At 37.6% G+C, this 24,140-nt stretch overlaps 1 protein-coding gene across 1 annotated transcript in view; it reads right to left on the reverse strand.

Annotated features, from left to right (window-relative positions):
- The window catches only part of Prestin (prestin), a 422,871-nt gene that overhangs the window by 2,299 nt on the left and 396,432 nt on the right, over nucleotides 1-24,140 (reverse strand). The window contains exons 11-14 of the mRNA XM_067141052.2: nucleotides 21,839-22,111; nucleotides 21,481-21,621; nucleotides 13,581-13,707; nucleotides 13,321-13,489 (exon numbers count right to left, since the gene is read on the reverse strand). Coding sequence (XP_066997153.2) covers nucleotides 13,347-13,489; nucleotides 13,581-13,707; nucleotides 21,481-21,621; nucleotides 21,839-22,111 — 684 coding nt within the window. The 3' untranslated portion in view covers nucleotides 13,321-13,346. The remainder of the gene's footprint in view (nucleotides 1-13,320; nucleotides 13,490-13,580; nucleotides 13,708-21,480; nucleotides 21,622-21,838; nucleotides 22,112-24,140) is intronic.

Here is a 24,140-nt window from a genome sequence, read left to right on the forward strand (position 1 = left end):
AGGAAGCAACTGTGGCCTTAATGTACAGCCCCTGCATTTGTCTGGTGTGAAAATAGGAAACCACGGAAAACCATCTTCAGGATTGTCGGCAGTGGAGCTTGAACCCAATATCTCCCAAATACAAGCTGACGGCTACGTGAACCAAACTGCGCAGCCATTCGTTATTCCTTTAATAATGTTATTTGTTTTACGTCCCACTAACTACTTTTTAAGGTCTTCGGAGACGCCGAGGTGCCGGAATTTAGTCCCGCAGGAGTTCTTTTACGTGCCAGTAAATCTGCCGACACGGGGCTGTCGTATTTGAGCACCTTCAAATACCACCGGACTGAGCCAGGATCGAACCTGCCAAGTTGGGGTTAGAAGGCCAGCGCCTTAACCGTCTGAGTCACTCAACCCGGCCGTTATTCCTTTATTTATTTAATAGCTTGTCTACTGTGTCAGGAGGATGATTGTTTTATTTTGCAATTTGTTTTATTATTTGTATTTTTTCATTGAAATCTGTTGTGCTCATAGGTATGGAAAGTGCTTGGTGTCTCAATGTATTCAGTCCTGCTAATTTGTGTGTGTATGGGTGGTTGTATTCACCCCCTACTTAGCTATCAAGACCAAGACCATAGCTGATAAAATGGCATCTGTCCATATACAGTTGCTGAAGGCAACAGACAATAGTAGCCAAGAAAAGTATCAAAAAAGTTCCATAAGTTACTAAAGTGACAGTGGAGGACAAAGATACAGAAATTTACCGGCTGGAGAAGCCTGTGTTTTTCATAATAGCATTCAAAAAGTGTTAATAATTTATTATTGTACTGTTCAGATGAAAATATTTTGCTAAGAAGGAAGCCATACTTCTCAATGTCAACTTAGTTAACACTTTCGCCCTCAGCGTGCCGATGAATTGCCGCAAGAGGTTATGGTGAGAAAGTTCATGGCGCCGATACATTGGCTCTGTTCTATTTAGGGATTTTGGTCATTTATGTGGCTGTTAAATGGTAACAGTTGATCATGACAGTAACTTACAGCATTGAATTTGTGTTTTACTCTACAGATATATCTACCAGCCCTACAAAATAATTTTATTTTCAACAAATGAAATTTGTTGAGTGTGAATATTTATGTTGTGGTTATTTAAAGTTGTTATTGCATGGATCTGTTCTGGTTGGCTTATGAATACAACAATTTGATCTTGTTACCAGTTTAGTTTAAAGTTTATTTTGTTTCTTTGGCATATCGTGTGTTCGCTGTACTTCGCGAACTATAATTTTACTCCTCCTCATTACTCCGTTGTTGCATGTGCTTGCGTCATCTTTTTATCATAATGGCTACGCCATATTCAAGGCCGAATGAGGCCAATATCCTTGAATTTTCAGATGATTTAGACAATAATAATGACCTCCTTTTGCGGAAAGTGATTCCCGTTATGTGGGAAGTGACAGTCACAGATGCTCACCGTGCATCGAACTGCGGGGACCTGACATCGATGACAGTTACGTGTACGGTGAATAACTTTGTTCCATGCTTCATGAGTGAATTGCAGCACACACATCATATTGATATCAAATTATTCAGAATTAAATTTTCTTTCTTTCACGTCCAAGAGTAAAGAAGAAAGACGCAGTAATGTCTGATCTTTCTGTCAATGAAAACCATAATTTATTTCTTTTAATTTTATTTTCAAAGTTTAATAATTTTCTGGCTTTACCAATAATAATATGTCCAAGGTATATTCATTTCTGAAATGCTCAGTTTTATGTATTATTGTGATTTATTTTATTTTAATATGTGTTAAAATGTTTACGTGTTGATTTTTTTTGTAATTTGATTGGAAAATCACAGAAATTAGTTTGAGCTTCTTCGAGCAAACCCTTGCATATAGGCTGAGTGCAAAAGGGTTAATGTAACTTAAAGCTTTTCAAGTCTGTCAAAAACGCTAGTTAAAACATATGTATAACACTACAACGTACCTGTTAAGAAAACACTACTTAAAACATATATAACACTACAACATACTTGTAAAGAAATACACATTATTAAACAACAAATGACATGTTTTGTTCTTAAAAGAGCATCATCACTTTCTCTCAAGTCACACTCAATGTTTGGAAATATTTTGTTTCTGTCCAAACACCGACAAATTTGAAATTAAGAACTTATTGAAGTCCTGCTTTGTCTCCACTCGAGCATATGATGTGAGTCGTTCAAAAAACTGCTGCTCTTTCACTGCCTTGAATCCAACAGGCTGCCAGTCCGGTGATCCTCCATAACGTCATGCCTCCCATCCTGGTCAGGTCAATGACATGCTGCACGTCCCCTTCAGGTGCTTTACACCTAGTGTTCCATTAGTATTATAATTGTTGTTCTTGTTATTATTATTATTATTATTATTATTATTATTATTATTATTATTATTATTATTATTATTATTATTATTATTATTTCTCATATTACAATTCTTTTTAAAAATATGCAAGGGTTCTTAATGAGCATTCAGTAGTCTGCCTATTACACTAGTAATTTTATTGTTAAAATTACCTTTTTTTTTTAGATTTCTTGTAAGAAGTTACTATTTTTAGTGATAAATGATAATCTGAAATATCATCTCGAGTGGTGAAAGGCAGTGCATAAATTCAGAGAATTTACTACTGGTAAGAATACCCTAACCCACATTCCAGACCTTTAAATCAGAAATTGCCTCCTGTGGAATTCATCAAGTGTTAATGAAAAAAATTTAAATGTTGTCCAGATGTTAATTAAGTAGGATGAATGGGGGAAATTTGTTAAAATTGCATGGTCACTCAGGTTGATTTCATTATCTTTCTGTGTGATGTAAATTTTGATTGCTTCTTTAATATTCACAGACTTACTTTTATTCTCGATGTGCATGATATTTAGATCTGTGTTACTGTCTGGGAAATGGTGTGAACTGTCATACGTGCTCTGTTGATTGTATCTGATTGTGTTTTTGCATTCTTTGTATCTTGTATCTTGGCCTATATATGTGGCATTGCAGTTAAGTTCTTGGCACTGGAGTTCATAGACTCCTGACTTTGAGATCGGAACTTTTTGTTTAGGTTGCATTTGCTCATGTGACTTTGTTGTGTGCTGTTCATTCTAAAAGCTAGTTTTGAACCTTGTTTCTGTGGATTTTGCTTTTATGTGCATGTACCTACTTGGGAAGGAGCATTAATTCTAGATATTTCTTATTACATGATTTGTCAATGTTCATACTTTTGATTTCAAGTGACTTGAGATTTTTGGCTTTGTAAATTGCCTGACTGGCCAAATAATTTCTTAAGAAGGAAGTCATACTTTCCAGTGTCAACTCAGTTGGATGTATCATAAAAGCTTTTCAGTCTGTCGAACACACAAGTTCAATATAAATATGATACTATAGCATACCTGTAAAAACAAAACAAAGAGTGGCATGTTTCAGTTTTACCCTACTTGATTAACATTTGGACAACATGTCCATCTTCTGAATTAGTGCTTCATGAATCCCACATGAGATAATCTCTGACTTAAAGGTCTGAAATATGGGTTAGGATATACTTATCTGTAGTAAATTCTTTGAATTTGTGCACTGCCTTTTGCCACTCAAGATGATCTGTTAGATTATTGATTATGACTAAAAATAATAACATGTTACAAGAACTTTCTAAAAAAAGAAGTAATACTAATAATAAATACTCATTAAGAACCCTTGCATGTATAATAATAATAATAATAATAATAATAATAATAATAATAATAATAATAATAATAATAATAATAATAATAATAATAATAATAATAATAATAATAATATTAATAATAAGCTATATATTAAAAAGATTTATGAAAACTAAAGTCAGTCAGTCCGGCCATTCTATCCAGTTGATTTCCTTCATTCTTTCTTTAACTGAAAGGTATTCATGCACAGATTTGTGATCAGGTACTATAAATCACTTAACTTCTGTCTTCCTCAAATTATTTGGTTTTTCAATTTTTTGTCTCTTTGAAGCAATCATATCTTTGGTTCTAATTGAGGTACGGGGTTTGTTTTGGCCTAAGAACACTCAGTGGATCAAGCTCTTTCATTTCAGCTCTTAACTATTCAAATTGGTTGGTTCTGAGGAAAGTTATGAGTGCACATTCAATTTCACACCTCATTTCCTCAACATTTTTTCTCATTGAAGCAATCATATCTTTCATTGTAATTGAGGTACGCAGTTTGTTTTGGTCTAAAAACACTCAGTGGGTCAAGCGCATTCTTTTGAGGTAATAACTACTTGAATTGGTAGATTCTGAGAAAAGTCACGAGTACATTTGTCTCCACGACGAAGATCTTTGAAGGACTTTTTAACAGTTTGGCGCACAGTGTTGTTCCAAGGAACGTTTAATTCAATTTCTTTGTGTGATGTATTTTCAAGTGTTTTGTTGACATAATATTACATTCTATTACCACAGCAAAACATGTGCTTTATTTCATTAACTCAAATACATCTGTGAGGATAGTAATGAATAATGAACACCACCATATTTTGCACATAGCAGGTGGAACCAGAGAGAAACTGTTGTAATAATAATAATAGCAACAACAATGAAAATACCACAGTAACACTAGGGGTAAAGCACCTGGAGGGGAAGTGCAGCGTATCATTGAACTGACCAGGATGGGAGACATGATGTAATGGAGGGTCAACGGACTGGCAACCGGTTGGATTCAAGCCAGTGAAAGTTTTTTTTTTTTGCTTTACGTTGCACTGACACAGATAGGTCTTATGGCGATGATGGGATAGAAAAGGCCTAGGAGTGGGAAGGAAGCAGCCGTGGCCTTAATTAAGGTACATCCCCAGCATTTGCCTGGTGTGAAAATAGGAAACTATGGAAAACAATCTTCAGGGCCACCAACAGTGGGATTCAAACTCACTATCTCCTAGATGCAAGCTCACAGCCGCACGCCTCTAACCGCACGGTAATGCACAGGATTTGAAGCTTATCTCTTCATTGTGAATGGTCCTGCTTTCTGAGCGAATTGGCTGTGTGGTTAAGTTTGCATAGCTCTGAGTTTGCGTTTGGGAGATGGTGGGTTTGAATCCCTCCATCAGCATCCCTGAAGATAGTTTTCCATGATTTCCAATTTTTTAATTAAGAACACAGACACTACCTTCCCAATCCTAGCACTTTCCCATACTTGCATCATCGAAAACCTTTGATGTGTTAGTGTAATGTTAATCAACTAACAAAAAACAAAATTGGTGCTTTGTGACCCTCTCTGACAATGCATCTAAGTTCTGAGTTAACAAACATAATTCAAATATCATGCATTCAAAGCTGGAACCCAACAGCTAAGTAAGACTGACTAAATCTGCCATAAAATCCATTAACGACACCAGATCTTTGAACCGTCTCTCACTTTCAAGTGCCATCAAGTTATTTCATCTTAAGGTTAGTCCTGTAGACACCTATGGATTAGAAAATATATGGATATTGCACCCGTCCACCTCCCGAGTCCCAGACTAGCATTTATCTCAGGGGTGTCGGTTCATTATTTAAGTCATCAAATATAAATACAGCGGCATCAATGAACACGGGAATGAACGGAGCAATTTAAAATTAAAATGGGGAAGACTCGATTGTAAACTTAAATTTAAGGACTCCATGATAGGACTAGGAAGTGACTGTTAACTTTAAAAAAAAAGGGCATCATCTAACTACAATAAAAAGATTATGAGAATGGTTTCCTTTGAAATAATTTGCCAGAAGGAGCAGTTTATTACGCCATCCGACGTACGAAACTTTGATACATTTGGCAACGATATTTAAATTCCCACACATGTTACATAAACAAATCACTTGCTATACCGCAAGTGGTACCAATATCTTGCTGGGTTGCTTCTGAAAGAAATTACAATTTGAGTATAACTTATGGGTCGATTCCATTTGAATCGAACCGTTGTTCAAGGATATAGCTTCCTTCTGTCGGGAGCCCGAGCATAACGCATGTTACGGTCGGCTTCTCAATTTAACTAAGATGATGTACTCCGGCTATATACATTTTTCCGAGACCAGTACTCGGACTGGGTAATGTTTCCCGTGAATTACGAAAAATGGATTATACGGACAGTTCCTATCTTACGATGTACAGCTGATGCCATACCACTGAATTAGCATTTATATTTTATTTACACATGATCTGAGATGTTACAAAGTAGCCTCAATAGACTACTGCCACAGATGAGATAACGAGAAGCGGTGGGAAATACCGTGCCGATGACCCCCCCTCGCATCGTGGGCGAAGTAAACAAACACACCAAGTATTACTGTAACTCGTCCCGTGCGGAAACCGTATGATAACGAGGTAACAAATGACTATAATATTTATCATTCTTATTATTCAAACATACGAATCGAGGGATGTTGTCACCAATTAATTTAATCCACTATCGTCAGAATATTCATTTATCCACGAAATTATCATCCTTGAAATTTTTATTATTATTATTATTATTATTATTATTATTATTATTATTACTCAACGGTTCCTGGCACTGTCACGTTTGATTAATATCATCATTATTATGCGGGACGCAAACACCAATGGTTATTACTGTTATTATTATTAGTATATCCCTCTTGTGGTTATTATTATTATTAATGAATAGGTGACTTAAGATATTATTATTATTATTAACGTCACTCAAGAGGTTATTATTATTATTAATGAACCGGTCACTTCCGCCAAAACCTATTAAGATATCGGTCGCAATTACAAATATTTCACTGATCAACCAACGGCATCATTACTGTTATTATTATGACAATTATTATTAATCTGACCGCGATGATTTAACATCGTCCTTACTTTATTATTATTATTACATCGGTTGCATATTCTCATTTAGATTCCCGTTTAACATCTTTATCAACGCTTATTTAATTAAGGCGGTCCAATCATTTATCTGCAATATTATTATTATTATTATTATTATTATTATTATTATTATTATTATTATTATTATTATTATTATTATTATTATTATTATTATTATTATTATCACGACATCATGATTGTCCTCGCTCGTCATTACAATGATTACACTATACGATCATTTATGTGGACTCTGAACTCTCATTATCCTTAGATCCGTAGTATCTCGACGAATAGCTGTGCAGTCTATTTATTTCGTACATGCTGTCACGGGTTCGAATTCTACCCGCTACGTAACTCAGTATTTCTCTGTGACACTGCCCGTACATTTTACACTCATTTCAATATCCTAAGTGTCTCTCGTACGGAATTTATTTCCTTTTCTATCTCAATATTCCTTGATTCATTTATTTCTCACAGAATTATCAACTGACTTATTTATTTACTTCTGACATCGTACGACATTTTATTATCTGACTGCAGATTCTTTAACATTTTTCTATCTCATTTTGATCTACGCCTTAGTTCATTCTCCACAAATAATCGTAACATCTTGAAATTATATTTACCAAAATTTGACAATCATGGTTTCGTAATATTAGTCCTACGTGTTCCGGCTAATGAATTGCAACTTTAAGACACCACATTTATACTTAAAAATATATTGGACCGTAATTTAAACCACATGTTCATTAACATGTACGGATTATTAGCACCGATCTTAAATTTCAATATTATTAATTTATCAAGTTAAATTACCACACACTTTAATTCCAAATTAAAAACGACAACCCGTCATTAAATGATTCCCGACAAACTCAACACGTGATCACTTAAATTTTATTATTACGCACGGCTCACTAAATTTCCGATATCACATGAATTATTATTATATCCAATTTAAAATTAAAAAAATCTTCTTCAAAAAAAACTAAAAAGTAGTTTTATTATATTTATTATTATTATTAATTTAAAAAAAAAATTAATTTCCGCCTGTTACACGGTAGTCCACTCTTAATATGTTTAACGCATAACCCCTCTTACAATTTCGATTTATTTTGGCAGTAATCAATCCAGATACGATTTACTTGGAAATTTTATTATTATTATCTTTTCTCCCAAATGTAACAACTTCACTTTGAAAATATGAACATACTAATCAACAACAAAACACAACTGGTATGACGAAGCTGGACTTTCCTTCAATGTCATTACATCGCTCGTTAAAATGACAAACAGAAAAGGACATATCGGGTCTATTTAACTATAATAACCAAAATCAAATGTAAAGAAAATTATTCTTGACTACAAAGAAAATATGAATGCATGCATGACTTAACGTACTACCCTATATCTACAAAATTTACATCTACAACAAACTGAATACATAAAAAGACCCGATTATTTACATTGTTATTATTTACTACTGTCCGTGCTACAAATTTAGGATGGGGTCGTTAAGCGACTCATCTTGTTACAGAAGGTAACCAAGTCTAATCAAATTATTCCCATTTTTCCCATCACGATAACACTTCCCAAATATTATTTACATTATGTACTCATCTTAGTTTCTCGGTATTCCATTACAGCTTTGCAGATGAGAGGCTCCTTTCGGCCCCTCTCTGCATTTTACTCCTCCAATCTTGATGGCGTAGTTCCACAAAAGATTTCCTGGCACATTACCATTTTACACTAATACCTTAATTATCACAAAACTTCACCATTGACAACGTTAACACTGAACACTTTAACTTTTATACAACAAATTAATATCCTAGACCCAAAAATTTAATATTTACACTATTTTAATCTTCGTCCAATTACCGCACAATGGACCTGGACACGTACGACGAGGTGTCAAATTTTACGCCCGTCGCGATTTATGTCGTCCGACGCGATACGCCCGTTTCATACGGCACTCTTGAAGTGTTCATGATAGTGGTTCGATATTGCAAAGTACAGGCTATTATTCCCTTAAAGTACTGTTCGTCACACAGTCTGTTATTTACGTACTTATTGTGGTACAATTTATATTACTCTCTTACAGTGCAATTAATTTACTTCACTGATATTTATAACTGACAAACACTGTCCTACGTTAACTATTTCCAGTTCATGTTGCTTGAGCGCGATCACATTTTCTAAACACTGGCGGATGCTCGCGCCATTAAATGTTGAGTTACTGTACGCCCGTAGAATTCGAAGTTAGCCGCGACCGATGGTTCAGCTCCAGAGATTCATTTCAAGTGTGTCGGCGAGTATCCCTTGTCCCGTGTATATGGATGAAGCTTTCCCTCGCGGATTCATTGACGTCATACCCCTGAGGGAGGGGGTGGAATTTTAATATCGGTACTTGCACTCCGAATTGGACGTTAAAATTTATATCAAATTAATCCACTCCGCTAGCATATTTGCTGGATTAAATATGAACTCCTAACGATCACAGATTTAGGAGATACGGGTGGATTTAGCTCCTCACATTTCGCGCCTTTGGACGCGTCCCTTACAACGTGGTCTTCGTCCATAGAGCTGCATTTGAAACTACTGCTCCCGGCCACCCCAGCATATAAGGAACTCCTACAAGAGCTTCAACAAAAAAGGGACAGCATATGGTGGGACTTTTACCAATGTGATGCAATGATCAACCGCAACTGGACTCAGGGAGGCTATGAGTTGAGACACGTTGTGACCAGACTCTCAGTCCATGGGTTTCACCAATGCCTGTGTATTAAAGCGAGTTTGCATGAGCCAAGTCCGGACTGCAGGTGCAAACGATGCGACGAACTTTGTGAATGCTATCACGTACTTAAGTGTAAACTGAGAATAGAATCCTTAACAAAATTCTGTACAGACAATTGCTCATAAGAAATTTGTCGATGCACATTTGTGCGCAATAAAACATTTATTTATTACAAGACACCCCCTACCACCTACATTTCTACATAGTGTAGTCCAAATTATGTTCAATAGTCATTGTTCACTGTATTACTGAAGCTAAGAACAGAATTCAGGCTCACTTGATTTAAGAATGGGAAATGTTCCAAAGGAAAACAGCACAATTTGTTCTGGGTTTTTCCAACAAAAGAGTAAGGTTACAAAAATGTTGCAAACACTGGTCTAGGAAGACTTAGAAGTAAGTAGACAAGTTGCTCGACTAAGTGGTATTTGATATAGATGTTGATTCCCATAGGGAATCTGAAATATTTGTTCCGAATGAGTAAATTTATAACACCAATATAAATGGTCCGTTATTGGACATTATAAATTTTCCAGCCGACTCATTCCTGGTTGTAAGCGTTTCGTCCCCATGTGCTAAGCTGGGCTCATCAGTTGGTACCTAGCACACCTACCAAGACGCTGGCTAGTGCATACCGTGGAGGCCACTGCGTAGGCTAATTTGTAGCCACCGGCTGTGCCAATGCACTATGAGAGACTTTGTCTCATTATTAAAAATTGATGAAGATGTTGATTCCCATAGAGAATGTCCAGTAACGGACCAACTATATTGGTATTAAGTGGTATTTTTCAAGCTGTCAATGGAGAGATGGTGTAAATGATGATAGTAGACAAATGAGCTTCAATGGAGTTCTTAAAGTAGGAAAGATAATATTAAAACAGTTGGAACACACGATGAAAAATTGGGGGCAAATATTAGTCTGTACAATTAGGGGTTGGTATAATTTACTACGGTATATCTATATATAAAATAACATGTGCCGACTGACTGACTGACTGAATGACTCATCATCGCTAAGCCAAAAATACAATTTTGGGGATACATTTATATTACAGTGTAGGTGCTCACTACGGAATGATTTTTGGATATTCCGTCATTAAGGGGGTGAATTTTTAAAATGAGTATATCTCTATCTCAAAAACATAACAGTTTAAAGATGTAAAAATTGGAATTTGGAATGTCCTTTAAAAAAGAAACAAGTCTCTTTGTTTTTGGAAAATCCACTTCAGGGGGCTAAAAATAAATGAAAAAGGGGTTGAATCCAGTTTATGAGGATACTTAAACCTCAAAAACTGAAAATGTTACAGATGTGAAAATTGGTATGTGGAATCTCCTTTAAAAATAAAGAAACAAGTAATTTTTGTATAAAAATTGTTACTTGGAATCTCCTTTAAAATTAAAGAAACGCGTATTTTTTGTTTTTCGGAAATCCTTTTGGAGGAGGGGTGTTTGAGAAGGATCGAAAAAGGGATTGAATTCTTTTTATGATAATACTTATATCTCAAAACTAAACATGTTACAGTCATGAAAATTTGTTCCAAAAATGGCTTTCACGGTCACAGATCTAAAAATCACAGGAATAGAACCAGCTTTTGGGTGGTTAGGCCGTGTGCATTTGCAGAATTTCGGCTAGTCGTGCCATTTGATCTCATCAGTTGGATTGGCACGCCCCTCTAAGACCCTGGTTAGCAGTGACAGACCAACTGCGTGGTCCAGCCATGTTTTGGAATTTTATCTCCATGGGGAGTACATATTTTTGAAAACGAATTCACATCTCCTTTAGCAGGTTAACAATCCCTATTTGCTAACATGGCAGGACCATGCAGTTGGTCTGCCACTGCAAAGCAGAGCCTTGGAGGGGTGTGTCAATCCAACTGATGAGCCCAAATGGCAAGTCTAGGCAAAACTCTGCAAACCCACACGGCCTAACCACCCAAAAGCTGGTTCTATTCCTGTGAAAAAGTGTACTTGGTATAATTTCAAAATAAATAAACACATTTTTTGTTTTTGTTTTTGGAAAATCCACTTAAGTGGGTGTAAAAAATTGAAAAAGTAGGTAGATTTTTAAAACCTACACTATATCTCAAAAACATGTCACAGATGTGAATATTGATATTTGGAATGTCCTTTAAAAATAAAGAAACACTTTCTTTCGTTTAGGAAAATTGACTGGTGGGGGAGGGGGAATGAAAATAAGTGAAGGAGTTGAATTTTTTAAAATGGAATTTCCTTTAGAAATAAAGGAACAAATAGTTTTGGTTTCAGGAAAGTCCACTTAAAGGGTTGGGGGTGCAAAGACGTGAAGGAGCTGAATTCCTCTTATGAGGATACTTATATCTGAAACAATTGAAGATGTTACAGACATGAAAATTAGTATCTGGAATCTCCTTTAAAAATAAAGAAATGCTTTTTTTTTTTTTTTTGGGTGTGTTTTCAAAAAATTCATCTCACGGGGTGAAAGGGATAGAAAGAGTGGGTGAATTTTTTTAAATGAGTATATCTACAGTATAACTTAATATGTTACAGATGACCGAGCTTGATAGCTGCAGTCGCTTAAGTGCGGCCAGTATCCAGTAATCGGGAGATAGTGGGTTCGAGCCCCACTCTCGGCAGCTCTGAAGATGCTTTTCCATGGTTTCCCATTTTCACACCAGGCAAATGCCGGGGCTGTACCTTAATTAAGGCCACGGCCGCTTCCTTCCAATTCCTAGGCCTTTCCTATTCCATCGTCGCCATAAGACCTATCTGTGTCGGTGCGGCGTAGAGCAAATAGCAACAACAAAAAAAGTTACAGATGTGAAAATTGGTATTTTCAAAAACAAAGGAACATATAATTTTTGTTTTTGGAAAAGCCACTTAACAGTGTGAAAAGAAAGTGAAAAAAGGAGTTAAATTACTTTTCTGATACTTGTAGGCTATCTCAAAAACTTGAAGATGTTACAGATCTGAAAATTAGTATTATGTATTTCTTTATTTTTAAAGAAGATTCCAATCTTTTGTTTTCGGAAAATCCACTTAGGATGGTCGGGGGGAGGTCGGTAAGGACTGATAAAGGAGTTGAATTCCTTTTATGGGGATACTTGTATATAAAAAACTGAAGATGTTACAGGAGAGGAAAAACGTATTTGGAATCTCCTTTAAATATTAAATTCTTTTTTTCTCGACTTGAGCGAGGACTGTTTCTCCCATGTAAAGTTCTATGTCGCACATTCCAGAGTTAGCTCTGCCAGTAGCCTGGTCATTTTAACCCCAAAAGGCAATACTACAGACATTGTTTACAAAGAGGTTCTGGAGTAAATGAAACTCAATTTTTGGTGAGTTTTTATACTTTACGTATTTTGAGATACAATGCCTTAATGCAGTACCAAGGAATGATTACTTTCATCAAATTATGAAATCTACGAGAGCGAAGCTGCGGGTAACAGCTACTGCTAGATGAATTTCCAACTTGTATGAAATCATTTAAGACAAGACTAGGTAAATAAAACTGATAGAAAATCTGCTAACTGGGAGAAAGCCCAAATCCAGATCAGTAGCAACCAAAAAAATTAATCTAAATAATTAGTACCAGATATTTCATTAATTGACTATTGCTGTCTTCAACTAATTAGAGGATAATTGAGGAGAAAATCCACCCAGTATATGGATGGTGTGCAAATAAAATATTATGATTTACCTTTAAAAAAACTTTCTGATAATTCTTCAGTCTGTTGTACAGATAACACCATTCCCTTCACAAACTGCCTGCTTTGCAAAAAGAACTGCATCATGAACTGTAGGGAAGAGATGTGAATCTGAAAAACTCTCGAAGAAATCGCAGTGTACCATTCGTTCATAAACCGTAGCTGGAAAAGAACAACAGAAAGTGAAATTAAAATCTTATCATTGCAGAAGTATATCTTCATATTTCACTATTCACTTATGAAAAATATCTACCTGAACAGTCTGCAAGGCAGAATAGCATTCCCTTTACTTCCAAGTCTTTGTAAATTGTAATCAAACTTTTAATTGCAGAAGGATCCATAAAACATACTGACGTCATATCCAAGATAACACATTTTATCTGCAAAAAGAAAGAAAAGAATATTTTAGCAAATACACAAAGATTACATAATTACAATATCGATATACAACAGGCCCTATGAAGTTCCTTAATATGAAAATTCATAAAAATAGTGTCCTACTTCCATAAGAATTGTGCTATGAAAATCTCTTACTTATAACTATATACATATATTTTTATTTTTTTTTGCTAGTTGCTTTACATCGCACCAACACAGATACTATAGGTCTTATGGCGACGATGGGATAGGAAAAGCCTAGGAGTTGGAAGGAAGCGGCCGTGGCCTTAATTAATGTACAGCCCCAGCATTTGCCTGGTGTGAAAATGGAAAACCACGGAAAACCATCTTCCGGGCTGCCAACAGTGGGATTTGAACCCACTATCTCATGGATGCAAGCTCACAGCCGCGTGCCCCTGACCGCATGGCAACTCTCCCGGTCTTATAACTATTCTAAGATAAGGGTCTTCTTGTTTAATACCAGTCTTTGTTCACTATAGGCAGAGATAAGTCATGATTTCCCTAACAAACACTAATTATGACCACTGAGCAAGTTGCCTTTGTGGTTTGGGTCATGTAGCAGTCAGCTTGCACTCAGGACATAGTTGATTCAAATCTCACTGTTGGCAGCCCTAAAAATCATTTTCTATGGTTTCCCATTTTTACACCAGGCAAATGCTGGGGCTGACATATTTGAGTTCCTTCATATACCACCAGACTGATTCAGGATCGAACCTACAACTTGGGTTCAGAAAGGCAGCACTTCAACCGTCTGAGCCACTCTGCCCGGCTTGTTTATATTTAACATAGTTGTTGCACATATTCAGTCACCCTCCTTATATAGTCTTCTTTTACTTCAACATTTGTCCCTTCTGGCGGCAGGATCTGCTATATGGATTCATTGTCTCCATTTAGTTCTGCCCTGGGTCATGTCAGGGTACAGATTGACACTCTTCAGATGTTTATGAAGGGTATCAGCCCATTGCTGTTCTGTTTGTCCTTTTCGTCTCCTACCAGCGACTTCTAACACGTAACCCATCTTTGCGATAGTACCAGCCCCTGTCCTTAGTACACGTCCAAACCATCACAGATGACTCTCGTGCATTTCGTCTTGAATTGCTGCAACACCAAATCTCCCGCCTGATGGATTCATTGGAGATGCGATTCAGTTTAGTGGTGCCAGCTGTACACCTCAGCATCTTAGTGTCCACGACACCCAGTCAACACTCAGTCTCAGTCGTAGTCGGTCAACATTCGCAACCATGCTATGCCTTTGCTGCCAAGACCTATTGTTTACACTGCACTACATCCTCTGGTGTGGGCTGGAACAAATTTGTTACTTCATTCACCTGTCTCAGTCTCATCCTTGGCGTTGACAACATGAAAGTGCCAATATAGTTGGTCCGTTATTGGACATTATAAATTTTCCAGCTAACTCATTCCTGGTTGCCAGCGTTTCACCCCAGTTTGGCCCGTTATTGGACATTATAAATTTTCCAGCTAACTCATTCCTGGCTGCCAGCGTTTCACCCCAGTGTGCTGTCCGGCTCCATGGCTAAATGGTTAGCGTGCTGGCCTTTGGGCACAGGGGTCCCGGGTTCGATGCCCGGCAGGGTCGGGAATTTTAACCTTAATTGGTTAATTTTGCTGGCACTGGGGCTGGGTGTATGTGCCGTCTTCATCAATATTTCATTCTCATCACGACATGCAGGTCGCCTACGAACGTCCAATCAAAAGACCTGCATCTGGCGAGCCAAACTTGTTCTTGGACACTCCCGGCACTAAAAGCCATACGCCATTTCATTTCATTTAGCCCAGTGTGCTAAGTTGGGCTCATCAGTTGGTAAATAGCACACCTACCAAGACACATGGCTAGTGCAGGTTTCATATGGGAATCAATATCTTTATCAACATGAAAGTGACCGACGTACGAGTGATGCTAGTAATGCCATTCGTTATGCAGCCAATCCCTGCTATGAATGGTGCGAAAATGTTGCTCATAGGGTCTGTTGTTGCGGGCATTTCAGTGGGCTTGGCAGACTGATACGTAATAGCAACTTCTAGCTCATTGAGGAAAGCAATGGGAAACTACCTCGCTCCTGATTTCCCTAGTACCCTTCTTACGTGACACATGGGCCACCTATGATGGCTGATGGCAGAGCTGCTGAGGTCCAAACCAGTATCCACGCTTTGCACTTAACATGCACATACAGTGCAACAGGTTGAGTGAGAGTACGATATTACATTTCAACCTATCCGATTGCTTATGGATCTGACTTCATATATTGTTTTCCTTTTGTTGAGGCCATATTGTGCCAGCCGATTGCTCTATTCTTGGGTTTGGTGTTGCGGATCATCCTGGGTCCCATAGGCCAACATGACATTATCTGCGTAGAGAAGCGTCCATGGCAAAAGACAGTGCAGTTCTGCTGTTACAGTGTCCATCATTAGAATGAACGAGAGCAGTGACAGCTCTGAAATATGGTGAACGCTGGCGGTGATGGGAAAGTCACTGGATGCTCCTGCGATGACCTGAATGTAGCTCTGTGGGTCTACACAAAGCTGCTGAATCAACCTGACAAGGTGTTCTGATATGCCATGCTCTCACAGTACTAGCCATATAAGGTCATGCAGTCCATGATCAAAGGCCTTCTAATGCTTCAGGAAAGCTAGATGGATCGGCTTGTTCTTCTCATAATGCTTTTCAACCAAGAGCCATGCAGCATGGATTGCATTGGTTGTGCCACAATTCTTGACAAATCCTGCTTGGTTTCTGCAAAGCTCCACGATCTCATGTATCCTTTTATCGAGGGCATGTTTGAATAACTCCATCACGTGACACATACACTGACTGACAGAGCAAATGCAACACCAAGAAGGAGTGGTTCGAAAGGGATGAAAGTTGGGGAAAAAACAGAGACGGCACGGACGAATAATTGATGTTTATTTCAAACCGATATGCAGGTTACACAATGCGCACGGCATCGACTCGGTAGGATGTAGGACCACCGCGAGCGGCGATGCACGCAGAAACACGTCGAGATACAGAGTCAATAAGAGTGCGGATGGTGTCCTGAGGGATGGTTCTCCATTCTCTGTCAACCATTTGCCACAGTTGGTCGTCCGTACGAGGCTGGGGCAGAGTTTGCAAACGGCGTCCGATGAGATCCCACATGTGTTCGATTGGTGAGAGATCCGGAGAGTACGCTGGCCACGGAAGCATCTGTACACCTCGTAGAGCCTGTTGGGAGATGCGAGCAGTGTGTGGGCGGGCATTATCCTGCTGAAACAGAGCATTGGGCAGCTCCTGAAGGTACGGGAGTGCCACCGGCCGCAGCACATGCTGCACGTAGCGGTGGGCATTTAACGTGCCTTGAATGCGCACTAGAGGTGACATGGAATCATACGCAATAGCGCCCCAAACCATGATGCCGCGTTGTCTAGCGGTAGGGCGCTCCACAGTTACTGCCGGATTTGACCTTTCTCCACGCCGACGCCACACTCGTCTGCGGTGACTATCACTGACAGAACAGAAGCGTGACTCATCAGAGAACACGACGTTCCGCCATTCCCTCATCCAAGTCGCTCTAGCCCGGCACCATGCCAGGCGTGCACGTCTATGCTGTGGAGTCAATGGTAGTCTTCTGAGCGGACGCCGAGAGTGCAGGCCTCCTTCAACCAATTGACGGGAAATTGTTCTGGTCGATATTGGAACAGCCAGGGTGTCTTGCACATGCTGAAGAATGGCGGTTGACATGGCGTGCGGGGCTGCCACCGCTTGGCGGCGGATGCGCCGATCCTCGCGTGCTGACGTCACTCGGGCTGCGCCTGGACCCCTCGCACGTGCCACATGTCCCTGCGCCAACCATCTTTGCCACGGGCGCTGCACCGTGGACACATCCCTATGGGTATCGGCTGCGATTTGACGAAGCGACCAACCTGCCCTTCTTAGCCCGATCACCATACCCCTCGTAAAGTCGTCTGTCTGCTGGAAATGCCTCCGTTGATGGCGGCCTGGCATTCTTAGCTATACACGTGTCCTGTGGCACACGACAACACGTTCTACAATGACTGTCGGCTGAGAAATCACGGTACGAAGTGGGCCATTCGCCAACGCCGTGTCCCATTTATCGTTCGCTACATGCGCAGCACAGCGGCGCATTTCACATCATGAGCATACCTCAGTGACGTCAGTCTACCCTGCAATTGGCATAAAGTTCTGACCACTCCTTCTTGGTGTTGCATTTGCTCTGTCAGTCAGTGTATATTACGACTATGCAAATTCTGTGTTTATTTAAGATATGTTTTGAAATCTTTAAACATCAAAGAGAATGCAGAAAATAATCAACTGGCAATTTTTAGGTAAATTTTTTATCTATAAATTCTTTGTAGTTTTCATACAGCCATGTGATATAATTTCTGTTTGTGTAATTCATGGTTATATTTTAGAATAATTCATTTACCACACCAATTGAAAACATCAGTTTGATGACTACTACTACTACTACTTATTACTCACTTCTAACATTTTGCATTTTAAAGACTGAATATTCTAAGAAAATCAGAAATTCAGTGCTTTTCTTCATTTTAACATCATTTTCTCCACTTTATTATACTGGTCATAAAATCATATAAGCACATTTTTTTTTTTTTTTTACAAGTTGCTTTATGTCGCACCAAACTCAGATAGGTCTTATGGCGACGATGGGACATGAAGGGGCTAGGAGGGGGAAGGAAGTGGCTGTGGCCTTAATTAAGGTACAGCCCCAGCATTTGCCTGGTGTGAAACTGGGGAAAAAACAGAAAACCATCTTCAGGGCTGCCGAAAGAGGGGGTTCGAACCCACTATTTCCCAAATACTGGATACTGGCCGCACTTAAGCGACTGTAGCTATCGAGCTCGGTCATATAAGCACTTAACTCAAAAATTTTCTTCAATAATTAGTCATCTCAATAGCAAAAAAACCCTTCAATAAGCAATGCATATGACACCATGCTTCAGTTCATGTCACAGTCCTGTATTCTACACATTCCACCAGTCTTTTTAATCACTCATCTTGGAGATCATCATCTCTTATTGCTAGAAAATTTTAGCCTTCTACTGGGGTGTCTGTAAATATTAATTTTTTCTCATAGAACTAAGCTACATCACACAGGTCCCAGTTACACAAATCAAAATGCAGAATAGCTCCATGCTATAATCCTCAATGACTTAATGATCCAACTATTATTGGATTACATGAACGGAATAACACCCCAGTACAGACCATAATGAATCGTCATCATCTTGTAGACATGATATAGGCTTATGCCGTAAAGAAATTAAAACAATAATAGAAATAAAAAATTCAATCAACCATAATACTACTTACATCTTGAATGTTGACTACTCCTCATAAAGAACAAGACATTTAGATGACTTTGTTATATAGAATATTCATGTCAAAAAACACCTCTTGCTTCTTAAGTATTTCAATTCCTCATCTCGGTATCACCAAAATTGGAACACGCAATAACTTGTTCCCAGTTTCTGATGTATTAATATATCAGCCTATAGTGAATCTCATAAGTATTATGTATCTGTACATGAACAATGCAGTATTCTAGAAATGTGTACTCTTCAGTTGGAAGGCTGTGTGCAGGGAAATACTTAAAAATATTTATTTGCAGAAATAATAATAATAATAATAATAATAATAATAATAATAATAATAATAATAATAATAATAATAAAACAACAACAACAACCATCATCATCATCATCATCATCATCATCATCATCATCTTGGAGTTTCTCCAATATATTAGGAACAGCAAATTTGTGGATCTGGCCCAGTTTTAGAGCTAGATGCCTTTCCTGATGTCAAACCCATGTGAAGAGATGCACTCGCTATTCTTTACCTGTGGTGGTTGGTAGTGTAGTGATTTGTAATGTAGTTGAAGGGAAGTATGTTAAGATGAATACAAATACCCAGTCCCCAAGTCAGAGTAATTAACATTACACACTTAAAATATCAGCATATACAAGAATCAAACCCAGTGCCCTCTGAACTGAAGACCAGTACAGTGACCTTTCAGTTACTGACTTGCTGAAAGGAAGAAAGAAAAAAAGAAATAAATGAATTTTAATATTTCCTTCTTTTTTTTTTTTTTTTTTTTCTTTACACAATTTCACACTGACACAGAAAGGTCTTATGGCAACTATGGGACAGGGAAGGGCTAGGAGTGGGAAGGAAGCAACCATAGCCTTAGTTAAGGTACAGCCCCAGTATTTGCCTGGTGTGAAAATGGGAAACCACGGAAAACAACCTTCAGGGCTGTCGACAGTGGGGTTCGAACCCACTAACTCCTTCCTGAATGCTAGATACTGGCCACACTTAAGCGATTGCAGCTATCGAGCTCGGTAATCCTCTTGCTATAAAGTTATCAAACCCCTTGTAAGGCCAATACTCAACACTGACTAAGTTTCCAAAGTTTACAAATTTCATTAGATCCATTTTACCTCCCTGAAGTTACTGTAAATGGTATCCTTTTGTTCTCTTCATGTATACATTTCCATATTTCTTACCTTGGTTTTTACTTATTACATTCCTCCCATACTTTGCAGAACTTCTTGAAGATAGTTTTTGCATTCTGCAACTAGAACTACACCATCAAATTGTATTATGGTGAATAATAGAAATGAAAATTCACATTTCTGCCTTGCTCGTTTTATGTGAGACTTAACTGATTTTTATATTATCTGCATATCTCTGATCTGTAAAATATATTTATTTTCTTTCAGATCTCTAAATATAAGTTCCAATTTATATTATCACTAACTTTCTCATTATTGACAAAAAGCAGTGAAATGGGCTTTGTTGCTGAACCTTCTCACTGATCAAATATTCAGACTCCTTTCAAAGCAAAATTGGTCACTGAGAAGGTTATCTTCCACATTTCACTTCTGTTTTAAATGATACACACATTTATATTTTTGAAGAAATAAAACAAGCTCAGTGACCTGTGTTCTTTAGTCTTTGTTTCCTTTTAATTTTAGGTGTGGTTATGATCACTGTTTATTCAAAATATTTAGAGAGATTTTTCCTGTGAAATTTATAAATCTAAAATATACAGTACTGTATTAACTTTGTGTTTTTCTTTTTCTCTTCTCCAATATTTTTAAGATGATATCAAGTACTTAATATATTCTAAATGCTTCCCCTTGTTTCCACCCATTAAAGATAAAGATTTTAGAATTTGCAAGTCAAGATTTCTCATTCTCTTTTACAAGTGAATTTTTAATTTCTTCAGTATAAATTTCTCTCAATAATGCTTTTCATCTCAATGCAAATTAATTCTCTACTGTCTGAATCCTTTCTACCATTTCCAATGTATAACTGTCGTGTTATGTAATCTCTTGTATCAAGTTATTGTTTATGGAGAACGTGTGGTATATTCAGTTTTGTGGATGATGTTGAACATATAATAAATGAGCTATGGTAAACACGACAACTGGTTAACACATTACAATAACTTGTTCATCAATCACGTTCATTATGACATTTATAGATCTTTGGGATTTTCCCCTAAGGACCCATCTTGATAGATGCTAGCCATAACATCTGCCTGGTGTATGGCTGATACTGTTACATCCTTCAAAAACATCAATACATAAGGAATAGAAAGTCATGTGATGAAGTTCTAATCAAGATTACACACAGTATCTGGAAAACTTAACTGGTTGATCTTATGAACAGAATGTACAAGTTTTTTGGTCTTAGAATAAACAATTACCTGTCCATCTGAATCCACCTGAGCATAGGATTTCTCCTTTTCTGAAATCATATGATGTAATTTCCTGCTGACATGTTCCTTATTTGCAAAGTGCAGACCTCCAGCCACTTGTATGATGCATATTCCTGGTATTTCTACAGCCTATAATCAATAACAACAGTACTATTGAATTATGTACTAATATAATACTGGTATATAGAACCATAACAATGAAACAGATGGTTCCTCCGTTTGTAGTTACCTGTGTTATATAATGAAATTTTATAACTTAAATAACAAGACGGTGGATAAATTACATTAATTTAGCTCAAACTTATGATTTTCAAATAAGAAAAAGTTAAACTGAAGAATTACTTACTGATTGGTACCGTCTTATATCCAGATAAATGTCTGTGGATGGAACATTTCCAAGAAAACACATCTTAGGTCTTTGGCCCATGATAAGAACACACAGCAGAGAGAGTGCAACACCAATTCCAAGTCCGAAGTCAATATCCAAAATTATAACAGATAGGAATGTAACCAGCCATACAGCACCATCCCATGAAGAATGGCGCCAAATCGATCGTAGATCTTTCATTTGCATCAACATTCCTTTAAGAGCTACTAATATAATTGATGCTAGGACACACTGAAAGATAAATGAATAATGTTTTGGAAATGGAATGGTGAAAAACACAGTGTATTTACAATCTGAACAGAAATACATTTTTTCAATATTTATTACTATGTTATTGCTTATTGTCTTCTCTAAATTTTATTCCTGTTGATGCATGTAATGTTGTATACTTGTATTTAAACTCAAACTTTTAGAAATCATAGTAACTTCCGTTACTAACTCAAACCACACCCAGATGGATTGCTCTGAAGTCTCTCTTAGCAAGGCTGACAGCTGATGCACAGGTGCACAGATGAACAGACTATTCAGTACCATGGTACTGTTCAAATTCATTTGAATAAGGATTTTTTTTTAATTTCCTAATGACTGGCAATAGTGTGCTTTACATTGCTTATTCTTAGATCTCATGCTCTCTATGAATTCTTTGCACTGTTATTTGTTATTCATTGGTAATTAATCTGTGTGTTGATAACTGTTTTAGGTTAAAAGTGTATTTATTTTGACGAGTGTCACTTTTGAGAAATTTTGAGGTTTTGTTATGTAATTAGTCTTCAGTAGATATGACTCCCAGGAAGCTTAGTGCGATTATAGTAGAGTTAGCTATTAAATCCGATGTCAGCGTATGCATTATAAATAGAATTATTCAGCAACATGAACAGACTAGCTCAATTTCAACAAAGAAAATGGGAAACTGTATCAGGAAAGAAAAAACACCAATTGATTAACGTGTTTTCCTCTGAAGAAGCAAATCAAATCCCAGGCTCACTGCTGTGGGCTTTGTTCATGAATTGGGGGGAAAGGGGAATGAATCTGCATATTTCTAATGTTCATCTTGGACTTCCAACAGCTGGAAGGAAAGTTAGTAAACCTGTAAAGAAACCCCTCCTAACAGGAGAAATGTGCAAGGAATGTTCTCTTTGGGCAAGTAGTCATCAGGACTGACAATGGAACATTGGACGGAAGAAAGAAAGTTCTTTTCTCTGATAAGAGTCACTTTGAAATGCAGGGGCAGAGGGTTCAATATGTGCACTGACTGAAGAATGAGCCAACAACTCCAGCACATTTGCAACAGACCATAGAACGCCCCATGAAGATTATGTTTTTGGGGATGTTTCAAGCATGAATGACTGGGACCCTTCATACCAATCAACAGGATAACAAAATCTGACCAGTACAGCCAAATACTGGAAAGGAGAGTAATTTGTTGAGCTGCAAAAGAGGTTTTTAGATGGTGACTGAACTTTCAGGAAAATTTGGTTCATTGACATACTTCAAGGAAAGTGAAGAAATTTTTAAGTGAGAACAATATTTGTATCTTAGATTGGGCAGGGAACTCCCCTGATATTAATCTAATAGAAAACATGTACGCTATTTGTAGGAGTCTCACAAAACTTAACTGTTCCACAAAAATACACCTGATACAGACTCTAGTTATACTATGGTATCATATTGATGAACTTAATATGTGCTCAAAGTTTGTGGAACCTATGCAAAATCATACAAAACAACTTATAAAACAGAAACTAGGACATATTAGCTACTAGCAAAGATTAAATGTATGTATTAGATGAATAAGTGCAAAAGAAAATGTTATTGTTATGTTCTGACTAATTTGCACAGGACTTTATAATGGCAAATCAAATTAAAATGGAACTGTGGATGTAGTGAGCTATATTTATGTACAGTATGTATATAGCAAGAACGCTGAAGAGCTAGAACGGGAGGTAAGGAAGGAAGCCAAACCTGCATAATGGACTTTCCCATGCATGAGCACGTGATATGCGTTGGAAGTCAGGCAGGAGTATCATCAAGAAGACAAGTAGGCAATCAGTCAGTTTTCACATGCAGTAGCAGAATGATTGCTGGTATTGAAGAGCACCATGGTGTCATTCGCTTTTTAATTGCAGAAAAAGTTGGAGATTGTGAAGTGCATTGGCAAATGAAAGCAGTCCAGGGAGAATATTCTCTGTCATTGACTCGTGTGCAGGACTGGCACAAGAGCTTCCGCAAAGGACAGCAATATGTGAAGGATGAAGAGTGA

The sequence above is a fragment of the Anabrus simplex genome, chromosome 2 (assembly GCF_040414725.1).
Source record: "Anabrus simplex isolate iqAnaSimp1 chromosome 2, ASM4041472v1, whole genome shotgun sequence".
In the NCBI taxonomy this organism is placed as follows: Eukaryota; Metazoa; Arthropoda; class Insecta; order Orthoptera; family Tettigoniidae; genus Anabrus; species Anabrus simplex.